We start from the raw sequence: 14,393 nt of genomic DNA on the forward strand, positions 1-14,393 counted from the left end.
ACAGGTTTGATAAATAACTATTCTCTGTGGCTTTATTCATGTTTTTCTTTCTGCCTGGAATTATTTGAGCCTCCGCAAATTCTCCCCATGCTTCAAGGCCTGGCTTAAGTGTCACCTTCCTTGAGGAGGCTTTTCCAGATAATTCTGGTTCACTCTTGACTTTGCCTCTAAAAGCTATTGGTTCTATACCTGTTACCACTGATTTTTTTTTTATTTTGCATCATTCTTTGTTTAATTCAGGGATGCCTCTAGCATGTGTGGGGGCACCCAAACAAGTATTTTTTGTGGGGCCTATCTACGTACACGGTTTGTTTCACTGCTAATCAGTACTGGCAGCATTTTCGTGGCACAATTTCACACGATACCATGAAAGAAACACCACACCAGCCAGCTGGAGTGGTTTCCTTGCCAGGCCACTCTCCTGGAACCAAGACTCTGGGGAGGATTCCATGAGTCCTGAAGCTTCTTGGGGCATCTAGTTCACTGCACATAGAGGTTAGAGGATTGGATAGTATCCCAAAGGGGAGAAATGGGGACTCAGGTACACATGTGTCCAGTTTAAGACTGGGGCTTCTCAGATGACAACACCAGTCACAGTCAGTCCCAGACACTGGAGGGGAACTTGGAAAATTTCAAGAAAGGTACTTCTTACAACCAGAATACAAGGAAGAGCTGCTCTGGACCCAGGACAGCTGCCCTGATGATACTGCCTGCCTGGCCAGTGCTTGGCTCTGGAAGGGGACTTAGAAATTATCCAGGTAGGCATTCCAAAGCACAAGGGCCCCTGAGGAGGAGCCCCACTTGCCTGGGTCTAAGGCCAGTATTGATTTCATTGTTTAAATCTTGTCTCTAGGTCAAAATGGAATTTCTTTGAGAGAAGGGAGTGCACTCTACTTCTTTGTTTCTCTGCCTCCCACTTCTGCCTTTGCTATAGAACCACACACAGTGGACTGCAAAGAAAGAAAGTACTGCAGCCTGAGGGGTTCTGGTAATGCAGAGACAGTTGCAGCAGCAGTAGCAGGCCTTACTCCCAAAGACTTCACCATGTTCACCACACAGGCCAGAAGAGCAATGCCTGTACACATGTCCTTAAATTGGCCCTGAAGTCCCCTGGGTGGCTCTTTGTCTCTAAGATGCTGGACGAGGTCAACCTAAACAGCAGGAAGAACCCAGGATTCCTACAGAAGCAGAACCTCAGGTCTGACAGGCACAATAAGAGGGAGATCTGGAGCTGAGCAGGCAGGTGGCACGTGGACATCCCCTGTTACAAAGGCAGCCCAAGCAAGCTAGGGCATTACCCAGCCTCTCACATGCCTTTTTATCCTGTGATGTCAAGACTCTGAAAATGTTTGGGAAGAAAAAAATTCTCCCAAGAGGAAGTTTTATTTTTATGAAAATATTTACTTTTAGCCCTCAAATGTCATCTCACTCAACTTGCGTGTACACACACACACACACACACACACACACACACACTCTCCCCTTCCCTCCCTCCCACCCATGGCTCTCATATCTATACTCTACTCTCCTCCATATAGTAGTTATGTGACGTTGAATAAAGTTTCTTAATATCTGTGTGCCTCCATTTCCTTTTTGGTAAAAGTGGGGGGTTAATATCTGTGTGCCTCTATTTCCTTTTTGGTAAAAGTGGGGGTAAATAATGGCATTTAGCTCAAAGGACGAAAGCACAGAACAGATATGAAGACCTCTGGCATGAGAGATAGTCCTGATAGGTAAGTTTCCTTCCTTCCATTTAAAATGTGAAAACTCACACTGATAAATTCACTGATTCAGGCATTCATTCACACATTCACAAACATCTGTGATAGGTTTCCTATATGTCAGGCTCTATGCAAGTGTTGAGGGTGGTGTCTAGGTTTCCTGTTCGGTCTTAGAGAACTTAAGGCTTCTGATACCCTGTCTTCCTATGCTGTAAAATAAGAGCACTATGTTTAAGAATGCCATTTATGTCTTCGGAAAATTTGATTCCTCACGCAGAAGATTTTGGAGAAACTGTTAACATTATCTTACCCATTTACAAACTGTTATTTTTTGTTAGGAAAAGATCAGATTAGATTGTGTGCCAACAAAACAATCCCATCTATTTTTCCTCTTCTACTGAAATGTTTGTCTTCCTTTTATTGTTCTGCCTGCCTCCTTGTTATTCATATAGCTCTGTCACTCACAACTCTACCTCACCACAGATTACAGAAACATCAGCTCATTAAACAAGTTCTGCCACTTCGGCTGAGAAGGAAATGTCTGTCTCCATGTACTGTCTACTAATAAATGGAGACAAACAAAAAACAAATATACAGGATAAATATAACTCCTGACTGATGTACTTACCACTCTGCTGTTTCATATAATTACATTAATATTTTATAAATTCATTTAAAAGCAAACGTATTCATTGCATATGGCTAAAGCCAGAGTAGATAAACTCCCCCTCTTCCTTTTGTTCAATATGCCAGGAGTTCCATAGGCTACACTGCCCATAAGGGCTTGCTAGAGGGCAGGTTGTACATGACATTTCAAAGGCTTCTATCACGTTGATTATTTCTATTGTTTATCTTTAACCATTAAGCACCAAAGTGAATGTGGATTTCCAATGTCAACCAAGAAAACCATTTGAAGTCATGGGCTTTATACAGATATTGCAGAACCTGAAAAATCAAAAGAATTCCAGCAATTTAAAACACACTGGGAATAGAACACCAGAGAAATTCTCTCCGTTTTCCAGGCCCCTGGCCTGGCTTGTGGAGTACTACCAAGTATGTACCATTGCCACTTATATTAGGAATTCAAACTTTCAAAGATTTGAAATCATATAAAAGAGTTATGGAAAAGGCCAAGATACTCCTCCAAAGTCCTTTTCACAATAAATATCCTGTTCTATTTTGCGTTTACCGTCTCTTCTAACACCATTTCCCCACTGCCTTCTTGACTCTTGGCATGGCCATTGCTGAAAGAGCCATGACATGTTGATTTGTATTCTCGCTCTCTTTTTTTTTTTTTTTTGAGATGGAGTCCCGCTCTGTTGCCCAGGCTGGAGTGCAGTGGTGCAATCTCAGCTCATTGCAACCTCTGCCTCCCGGGTTCAAGCAATTCTCCTGCCTCAGCCTCCCCAGTAGCTGGGATTACAGGCATGCGCTACCATGCCTGGCTAATTTTTTTTTTTTTTTTTGTATTTTTACTAGAGAAGGGGTTTCACCATGTTGGTCAGGCTGGTCTCAAACTTCTGACCTCAATTGATCCACCCAAAGTGTGGGGATTACAGCATGAGCCACCAGGCCCAGCCCGTATTCCCTCTTCTGATTCATGTACTTCCCAAAGTCCCAGCCCACTGGAAATTCTGCAAATGCTGTCTGTTAGCTGGGGCCAGCTTGCTCTTCAGACTTGCAACTCTACCATGTGATTTCAAGTAATGTTTCCATGTAGCTTTGAGCCTTCCTGCTACCTAGCAACTTGCACTCACTTACTCAACCTTGGCAGAGTGATTATTGTCCATTCTCTGTACACATCTGAGCCAAGGAATTACAATGGAGGCAAATGTCATTTCTGTGCAGCTACCCAGTTATCCCTATATCTATTCATTTAATATTTTGATGACAGGTCCTATGTCAGGTGTTGGGGTTGCAGAAATGAATAAGACAAAAATCCTTGGCCTTATACTCTAGTTTGGAAACAACCACGCAAACAGTTACAATGCTGTACCATCAGTGAATCACCATAACTGTTTATTAAGTGCTTAAAATGTTTTAGGTTCAGTGCTAAGCATTTTATATAATCACATTCTAAAAGACCTGTGAGCTTAGATATTGTTATCCTTCATTTTATGGATAAAGAAATTGAGGTTCAAGGGGGGTTTAGTTACGTGCTCAAGTTTATACAGCCAGTAAGAGGCAGACCTAGAATTCAAATCCAACTTGGTCTAATTTTAATGCCCTTAACCACTACACTGCCTCTCAATGTAGTATGACAATGGTTTCAATGAATTAATACGACTGCAGATATAAAGTGAAGCAAATACGTTCAAAAAATAAGGCATATGAGCAACAAAATGTTTACATACAATTCTTTTTCCCCCAGTATGGTGGATTAAAGTTGGATATAAATTCTTTGATTCTCCTTCCATCAAGGTAAGGGTCTATGCCCCTATCCCTTTGAATCTGGATGGGCTCTAGAACTGCTTTAACCAGCAGAATATGGCAGAAGGGATATTGTGTCCTTTTTCAGGCCCAGGCATTAAGAGAGATGCAATTTCTACCTTTTGTCTCTAGAAATGTGTGATACGGGAGCTTTTCATCCTCATGGAAGGCTGACTACCCTGCTAGAGAGACCATGTGGAGAGGGACTTAGAGCAAATGGCAGAAGATGGATCCAGCTGAGCCCAGTCTTGTATCTGTCCTTACCAAGGTGCCATGCATATGAGTGAAGTCTTGAAATCAGCCTGCCACAACTGAGGTATCCCAGTCGATATCATATAGAACAGAAAAATTGCCCATCTCAGTCCTACCCAAATTCCTCATCCAGAAAAATCTTAAAATATAATAAAATGATTGTGTTTTAAGTCACTAACTTCTAAGGTAGTTTGTTATATAGCAATAGATAAGGAGAATATCCAGCATGGCTGCAGTGGAGTGTGATTGGTTAATAGAGTTAACAATTTTCAAGGAATGAAAATAGAAAGTACACTAAACAGCCAAACTAGACTGACCATGATTTTTCTCAGATTTTTGAAAAGGTGCTTTGGGATCCTGCAGGGCACAGAGCCACTGTCTTGGGCAACTGTTGCCACTACACTGTTGCTATATGGAAGGACCATTGTTCAGTTAGAACAATGTCAGATGACTGACGCTCTACTAGGTGTACTAAGATAACAGTTGTCTACAAAACCGTAGAAACCTCAGAGGTGTTCTACATCTGATATGTGACAAAGACATCACACGTGCCTATTTTATGGTTCAATCCTAATAGTTTTTGGCAGGCCCGTTCATGCTGGCTTTTCTTTTCTTTTCTTTCTTTTTTTTTTTGAAATGGAATCTCGCTCTTATCATCCAAGCTGGAGTGCAATGGCATGATCTCAGCTCACTGCAACCTCTGCCTCCCGGGTTCAAGCAATTCTCCTGCCTCAGCCTCCCTAGTAGCTGGGATTACAAGCATGCGCCAATATGCCCAGCTAATTTTTGTATTTTTAGTAGAGATGGGGTTTTACCATGTTGGCCAGGCTGGTCTCGAACTCCTGACCTCAGGTGATCTTCTTGCTATAAAATGCCAACTTTTACCTTTGTGGCAGGGGAGAGGAATACTAGCTACCCATTAATTGGCTACTTATGAATTTTCAGGTTTTATACACTGCATCTGACTTAGTCTTCACAACAGTCCTAAGGGATGGGAAATAATATTCCCTATTTTACAGATGAGGAAATTGAAGCTGAAAGAGATAACACAGTAAGGATACACAGTAAGTGGCTCTCACTAAACATGCTCCTAACCATTAGTCTACACTGCTTCCCACAAAGTCCACAGTTTCATAGAGAAAGACAGATACTCTTTGTCAGATCAGTATCTACCTAATCAACCTTGTATGTGGCCTTCAAACCTTCCTATCCAGGACGCTATCCTGGGGTTGCTTATCTCTAAACCCAGAATTTCCTATTGAGATATTTGACACATGCATTGTCACAGTGTTTCGGGGCCTCTTTTTAAAATTCATTGTTGCAATTTTGTGCCACAAAAGAAGTTGAAATTGTGGTCATGTAGCAATTGGAGGTAGGCAAAGGTAGGAAGTGACACACATTGACTATCTTGCTTACAATTTTCAGAACTGGACCCTGGTTCTTACTGGAAGCCCCTTTACACTCTCAGAAAGGCTTTGCCTGCACTTAACGACCTCTCCCCATCCAAGCGCCCCTGGCCCAATAAAAGCATTTCCAATCTTTTAGGTGTTCCAGAGACCCCTGAGCCCCAGGAGGTAGTTTTTACTCACAGTAAAACCACTGAAATGCAACCACAGATTATTCCAAAATAACTATTTCAAATAGGATCTAATTATATATGCATAATTAAGCTATTTTATAGAAAGTTATGATTTCAACTGAGCTACATATTTCTGAGACATTATTGTTATTTCTTTAGAGTTCCTACAAAATTCATTGGAAAATTAAGAATTATGCCTGTGTACGGGGAAATTTTAACCCATTACAGTCCTGCCTCCTTTCTACATAGTTCCTTTAAAAGACTTTTTAGGCAGTCTTTGTCAGATTAGTATCTACCTACTCAACCTTATATCTCTCTTCTAATCTGAAGAGAGAACACAGATTTCCAAGGACAGCCTGGCTGAGCTGTGAGATGATTCTGGACTTCTCACCAGCCCTCTTGGAGGCACAAGTTCCCAAAGTTTTTCACAATGACTCTCAAATTCTACCTACATCTGTCTCGTTTCCCCAAAAGATCATCTAAACACTTGTTTCAGCTCAGCTGGAAAGGTGAGACAGGGCCTGGCTCATGTACGACAGCAAACAATCTGGCAAACTGGGATTGGTGGATTATGTGGCACAATTTCAGTTCCCAAAGGTCCTCCCAAACATATCTCAACTTTGATCCCAAATTTCCACCAGTGGAGCTTTATTCCTTTAGTGCAAAGTTTTGCAAAATCTCCCTTTGTAGCCCATCTTCCCTCAACTCCTTTTTATTCATTTACACTGTGTTTTTGCCTTTTAGAACATTTGACAGGTCCAGAGTCATGCCCTCCAAAGGTATTCACCTTTGGGGCGCATTAGTGAGGACATTTCCCACTACATCTGTGGTTCCCAGATTTCTGGATTTTGGAAATGAATAAAATTATATGCATATTTAAGGTCGCCAGCCTCTTAATTTGACAAGAAAATAAGTGGGGAAAAAATAACAAAGAAACTAACCAATATTCTATTCATATAGTTCATAAAAGAAAGAACATTTTAAAACCAAAAATATAGGAAGCCTATCACCTCAGAATAAAGGGCAGTCCTTTCAATTGAGCAAATTTAGCTTCATGACAAATTTACTACATTTTTAGTTTTTACATTTTGCCATAAACGGGTCCTGGTCTACACACCAGTGTTTGCGCTTTTGAGATCACTCAACCATTTCACTTAGCGTGCTCCCCTATATATGAAACTTCCTGTGAAAAATTTCTTTCAGAACTGGAATGTCACACACACACACACACACATTATTAAGGGCCATTAAAAGCTTCACTTCCCCTGAGGACTGGTATATTTTTTCTTCATGGAAAATGCAAATTATATAACTGATCAGGTTTCCCTTTTTTGTTTTGGCTGCTTTGTCACAGGGGCAGCTCAACTTCAGAAATCAGGTGGGAATCCTATGACCTACACACCTGAATTTTAGTTAACTTCCCTACCTGGTCTTTGTCTTCTATTCTCATTTATATTTTCCCAAATGCTGATTTATTTTATTTTATTTTTTTATAAATTATTGTATTTTTTCATATACTGTAATCTTTCTTATAAGCTGCCTCAAAGTCTTTGCTGAATGAGGTGATGTAACTCAATAGTTAACCACTGTCTCCATACTGTATACCCTTGCATACCTTCCAATCATTGATGCACTGTTTCCTCTGCCCACACTGTTCTTAGTTCTTTCATCCTCCTGACATACTCCTATATATACCTGGACACCTAGCTCAAATGTTATCTCTTTTGTGAACCTTCTCTGACCACCGCCATCTACCTAGCATTTCCCCTCACCACACCTGGGCTAAAACAATACTTATGTACAAGTTTCTATTATGACACTTGCAACATGATAGTGTAGTGATATTTACTTTGTTGCCTCTGCCACTGCAACTTGAGCTTGAAGGCAAGGATTGTGCCATGCCCATACTGGAATCCCCTATATCTAGCTCAATAGATTTTCAATGAATGGATGGATAAATAACAGAACAAATGAACAAAATGAAAGGAAGGCCTTTGGGCTGTTGTCAGTGAAGAGCCAGCTCATATTCGAGAACATGTTGGATTAGGGAGAGAATGGGAAAGTTCTAAAAGTACTGGAGTCACTATAAGAGTAGGAAACTTTGTCTTTCTTGTTCATTGCTCTCTCCCCGGGGCTTCTCACAGTACCTTCATACCGGCAGGCTTTAGTGAATATTTCTTGTATGAATGAATGAATAAGCAAATAGTTTCACTCAGTTCCTTCTTCTAATAGTTTCCATGGGGAGTCTTTTCTTTTTAAATGATTGTTCCTATCACTGTGCATTTACTTATTCCAGCTAGTTAACGTCATGAAATTCTTATCTCAAAGATCCTCTAGCCCTTGAGCTTCATGTACTCTTCCAAAGGCTTTAAACAGTTTAAAATATTTCCATGAGAAAACAGCTCCACAGCATTTACCTACACAGACTGTGATGTCGAGCACCTCACTATCTGTATTTCTTGGTGTCTTCCCTGGGAGATAGGACCTCGTTCTTTGCGGGGACCTCAATACACAGTCTCTATTATGTTGACCATCTCCTGTTTGTCCTTCTGTGGCCCAGTTAATCTTGTTGTTACCAGTAATCAAGTCAAAATCATGATGTGCTTGTTCCCAAATAAAAATATGACAATACATAGATCATATAAACTCACACATTTTTGTTGAAATAAAGTAGTCTGTAATATCAAGATAAATAACTACAACATTTTTAACCTTTTCAGCTATATAACATAGAACTCATTCATATTCATAAAAGTAGGGTCCCAATTATGTCCAAACCAAATGATGACACCTCGGTCTTTTCTTTTGAAAGTATGACCTGACACAACAGCTAACTGCCAGCTGTTGTGTTAGTACAGGAGCTTGATGGCATGGGGGAGACTTAAATGAATATCTCCAGGTGTAGATATGCTCCATGGTGAATCTTGAGAGTACCATCAGTAGGTAGAATTCAGGTTTGTTTTGAAGAGACATTAATTTTATCTGGTATATATAATGTTTACATATTATTGGCTCTTGGTAAAATATATACCATGATGATGAACAGTGCTCTCCTTTCTCAGGATTGCAACTTTTTTGCCACTAAAAGCATACTCTATTTGTGGCAGATATTAAAAATAATACAAACCAAAGGCCAGGACTCCCTGAGGAGCTTGCACAACAGTGGTCTGTCATGTATCATACAAACTCCTTCTTTCTTTCTGTTCCCATCAGAGTTGGCCTGTTGGATCCAGTGAGAAATGCCTCCTTAAGAATGAGCAGGGCTTTGCTCTGGAAATAAGGTCCATGAGTCCATATTTTCCAATATCTTTCATTATGGAGCAGACACAGTCAATACAGTGGGGACATCATAATGAGGGACCCTTCTCTTTTTGGACTTCACAGGCTCCACACTTGGCTGCTAAGGATATTTTAATTGAGGGGAAAATAAAGGAAGCAGCAGGCAGTATTCAGCAAGTATCCCTTAATGGATCCATCCTTGGATTCATCTGGAATGACTGGGGCAGAACAATGTTCTTTAACCAGAGGGCCTGACTATTGGGTTCCACTAACATTAGTCTTATTTGACCAGCTTCTCAAAGCAAATACTCTTGCAGGAAAGACAGCTGCCAGCCAGAGGGGACCGCTTGATCTGCCATCATTATGGATTAACTTTATTGAACCAAAGCTGTACAAAACACCATGTTAGTTGAAAGGGAACTCCACACCAAACCTCAGAGATAGCCTGTTTCTACTCCCTACTCAATGAATATAATAATTATGCCAGACATTGCCTTCATGACAAGTGTGTGTCCAAGAGATTCAGCATCCATGACAGTATAGATTAGAGGTCTCTGGGGGAAGTGAAGAAAGCTTATATTATTGTTAGTTTTCCATCAATGTCAAAAGACTTTTCTATTGTCACAGACAGGCCATATGAGACAGGACAAAGAAAAGTCTGCTGGCTCAGTAGGAAACCTCCTGAGGAGCATAAAAGTAGCTGAATTACTGAGCCTTTGATGGGTTACTTCAGGCAACAGCTCCATGAGGCTTATTTGCTGCCTTTCCCATTTTAAGAAATCTTGAGGCATGGGGAGCTGATCAGGGAGATGTTTTAACCCATTGTAAAGATGGCAGGCACTCTGTTCTCCAGACCTTGGCAAGCAGAAAGGTAGGAAGCATTGGAGTGTCGTGCCCACCTTCCATTTCTGTGAAAATCCCCACCAGATTTATAAGGAACAGGCATCAGCACTGTCAGACATATACTGTTCTCTTCACCTGTTGCTGTCCAGTATTTCACCAGGCAAAAATTTCACCCTTGCATTTACTGTCCTTCACTGTTGTTAAAGGTAAAGATGAGTCATAATTCAACTTTTTGTGAGCCACATCGCACATGTGAACTTGAAACAATAATAACAATAGCTGAGTTAATTGAGGAATTACTGTGAGCCAGGCATCATTCTAAGGCTTTACATTATTAACGCATGAATCCTCATAACAACCCTATAACAAGGTGCCATTATTATCTGCATTTTACAGATGAAGAAACTGAGGCATAGAGAAATGAAGTAACTTGTCAACAGTCACACAACTAGTTAATGACAGAGATTTGAGCATAGGCATTCTGGATCTAGAACCCATGTTCAAATCTCAATGGTAAATTGCCTTCCTAAAATAATACAGAGACGAGAAAAACCAGTTCACACATAACTTAAGTGATTTTATACATAGCTTTACAAAGTATATCTCAGCCTGATGTTATTGCCCCATGCACTTTAAGACAAGAAGGGAACTACTGAACTAATACCAGCATTTCTATGACCAGGTTTCCAAAGAGTCAATTAACTTTGCCTGGAGCATGGTGGCAGGCATTATCACTGAATTACATACAGGTCACAGAGAAAGCATTTCTTTACAGTCGTTAAGAAAACAAGATGTGGAGAAGGGGGCCAACGGTAGAAATTAAAAATACTCTTGAGGTTTCAAATGTCTGGTTGAAGCTGGATGTGCAGAACGCTCATTAGCATATTAGCATTGACAGTGGCTGCATAGCATCCAAATACTTTCAATTTCAGTGGGAGCTTAGCAGCGATTTGAAGAATGTATGTTAGTACTTCCTCTACATCAAAGAGCATATAGTACTGCTAAGAGTAGTAATAATGATGACAGTTTATCTTTATTGGGTGCTTATTATATGGTAAGCAGTGTGCTAAGTATATTATTTAATGTCCACAGTAATCCTATGAGCTAGGACACTATCATTATCTCCATTTTACAGATGAGAAAACTGAGGAACAGAGAGGTCAAGTAACTTGCTTAAGGTAACACAGTAAGTGGCAGAGCAAGGACTCAAACCCAGGTAGTCCTCTGACTTCAAGGCCTGTGTTGTTAAGCACTAAGCAAGATACTGTTACGAGGATTCAAGCCCTCCACCACACTGTTAAGAAAACTTACCCCAATCTTCTAGCCTTATTATTGACCCCAGCTCAAGCTTTGGGTCTGTAATGATTGCTTGGTGGCATTTTTGTTCTCAATGCTAGGCCTTTCTTTTTCCATGTTATAGATGGGTGGCTAAGTATTGAATACTACTTTGTGAGCATAGATTTATGCTTATATATGATAATTTACAAATCATATGATATCAGTTAACATTTAGTACCCTGGACCACAGCACAGATGTGGTCTCAATATTTTTCCTGGGACTTTTACACATATGGTCCAGACTGTCATAAACTGGAAATATTTAAGTCAAATTAGATTGTCTAGTCATCTTAGACTATAAGTGTTGTGACTCAGGGACACTCCACAATATATATTTCAGTTTAAAACAACATAAAACAATATATATTTCATATAAATATATAAAACAATATATATTTCAGTTTAAATTCTATTATAATCAAATAATAAAGAGGTACTAAATAAAAAACTCATTACTTCCTTAGAAATGTCTATGAGAAATACATTAATAATGATTTTTGAAGTATTTTAATAGCTGCCATTTTTGAGCACCTTCTATGTACCAGACATTGTGCTAAGTATGATATAATTGTCATAACAATCCTAGGAGTTAGGTACTATTAGTCTGACTTTGTAGATGAGGACACTGAGTCTCATAAGATACACAGCTGCTCGAGATCAAATAGTGAAAGAAACAGGCTTGGAAGCCAAGCAGACTGAATCTAGAACCTGACATCTTAACCACTCTGCAATACTGGCTCCTACAGTAACATTCACTGATCCCAGATTGGCCCCACTAGTCATTCAAAACCTAAGGAGATCCATGGTCCAATCTCTGTAGCTCTCAAAGGATGTTTGGTTGTTCATTTCAATTGTTATTGGTCTAATGGAGAAGAATACAGTCCAGTGAACTACAACCTATGGTATGAATTATAGTTTGGCAGAGTTCTTTGCACCTGCCATATATAGAATTTAGACTCCTTTTTTTTCTCCACCCATTTCTTATTCACATACCTTTTTTTCTTCATGTTTGGTTGCTTTTATGCTTGTTTCTTGGCTTTTGATGTGATAACATTTCTTAATTCATTATTAATATTGCTGTCTAGTGGACCTCACCCTCATTATAACTTATAAGGATTTAAAACCTGGGCTGGAATTGCGAAATAATATTTTGGGGGGTGTAGCTAACTATATAAATAAATGGCAAGACAAAATGGCATTACTCTAAATCTGTTTCTCAAATTTAATGTGCCTGTGAAGCACCTGGGGATCTTGCGAAAATGCAGCTTCTGATTCAGTAGGTCTGTGCTGGGGCCTGAGATTCTGGGATTCTAAGTGGTTCCTAGGTTATGCAGGGCACACTTTGAGTAGCAAGGTTCTAGATTGGCCTGCTCCTGTTGTGCTTTTAAGTAGAGTCACAATTAATTGAATCTGGGGAGAGTAATGTTTAGGCTGTTTAAAAAGCTGCCTCAGGCTCCCTGAGATGGCAATTCCCAAATGTCTTCAAAAATTTATTGTAATGATTAATCAGCTCTCACTGTCCAGGAAGCTTTTTTGTGTCTAAACAAAACCCTCCAGGTGCTCTGATGTTCTGCTTCTCATTTTATCTTTAGCGGAGATGGAGTTAGTTCACCATGTCAATTCTATTATGGGTTACTTTGTTTATGTATATATGTATGTGTGTGTGTGTATTTACACATAGTTCTTCAATGTTAAAAAACAGTCTTTGGGCTGTCCTCCACCATCTCCTTTCCTCTCCTCTAGGAATCTTAAGATTTTGGAGATATCTAAGTCAGTTCTCTTCCTGTCTCCATGTTTATTTGCCTCCTCTATGAAATCTATAAAATTATACAGGCTTTGTAATTCCTTGCCAAAATCCTGTTGCCTTGTATTTCAAAGAGCTGTTTAAAGCTTCAATGACCCTAGCCTGCATTGGATATACACCCAGCATGTCCAAAGTGCAAAACGGAGTATACTAGTAACTACCGGCCACCCAGACTATAAAGCTCATATTACAAAAATGCACACTCTAGGCAGAATCTGGTAAATGTCAACTTCAAAATAAGTTGTGTCATACTGCTATATTTATTACCACATGGTCAATAAAAATAAGCACTTGCGAGGTGATTAAAAATAACATACCAGGTAAAATTGGTTGTCCGGCAATTCCCAGCGGTGCCATTCCAAGATTATTCATTGCTGTGGCCCACGCAGTTGGATCAGACATAGGTAGTGTCATTGCAGTGGAATCCACGTTCAGAGTTCTACTGCTATCGGCTGAAAAGAAATGACAAGCAAAATAATTTGTTGTGTTAAGGTTCTAGCATCTAGTTTACTTATAAACATAAATTCTGGCAAACTCTTTAGAGAAATGGCTGGAGAAATGGACAAGTGGTGGATAAGGCCTCAATGCCAGCTTTCTTACAAGGGTTAAAACAATACAGCTTGAACTGGCAGGAAGTCATGGAATTTGAAAGCAATTTACCAGATGGCATTTTAGTATAAGTGTTTCCTTCCTTCTCTTCCTTTCTTCCTTCTCTCTCTCTCTCTCTTTTTTTTTTTCAAGCATACACAACAGAGGAGCTTGGAATGATTAAGAAGTTTTCTATTCTTCTCATAGTCTACTAGCATATGATTACTTCAGCAGCTTCCATCCAAACTACTTATGCATGTAAAGCAAGAAAAAACATCCTAGGGCTTCTGTAGTTGGCAATAAAAGATGAAAATTATACTCCTGATGTAATTTCATATCTTTGAGGCAGTACTATTGAATAGAGCTGGACACACAATCAGCAGACATCAAATTAGCTGAATGACAATATTGGGGGTTAGGGGAACAATGAGAAAAAACAGACTAGAGACACAGTCCCTGCCCTCAAAGGTTGTACAATAAAATTGAAGAGACTGATGATGATGGTGATAACTATTACCATTATCACTGTTATCACCACCTCCACCCAATACTACCTCTA

At 39.8% G+C, this 14,393-nt stretch overlaps 1 protein-coding gene across 1 annotated transcript in view; it reads right to left on the bottom strand.

Annotated features, from left to right (window-relative positions):
- Nucleotides 1-14,393, bottom strand: part of ENOX2 (ecto-NOX disulfide-thiol exchanger 2) — a 293,700-nt gene that overhangs the window by 75,461 nt on the left and 203,846 nt on the right. The window contains exon 4 of the mRNA XM_003262322.3: nt 13,564-13,698. Coding sequence (XP_003262370.1) covers nt 13,564-13,660 — 97 coding nt within the window. The 5' untranslated portion in view covers nt 13,661-13,698. The remainder of the gene's footprint in view (nt 1-13,563; nt 13,699-14,393) is intronic.

This window comes from Nomascus leucogenys, chromosome X, assembly GCF_006542625.1.
Source record: "Nomascus leucogenys isolate Asia chromosome X, Asia_NLE_v1, whole genome shotgun sequence".
NCBI classification, from domain to species: domain Eukaryota; kingdom Metazoa; phylum Chordata; class Mammalia; order Primates; family Hylobatidae; genus Nomascus; species Nomascus leucogenys.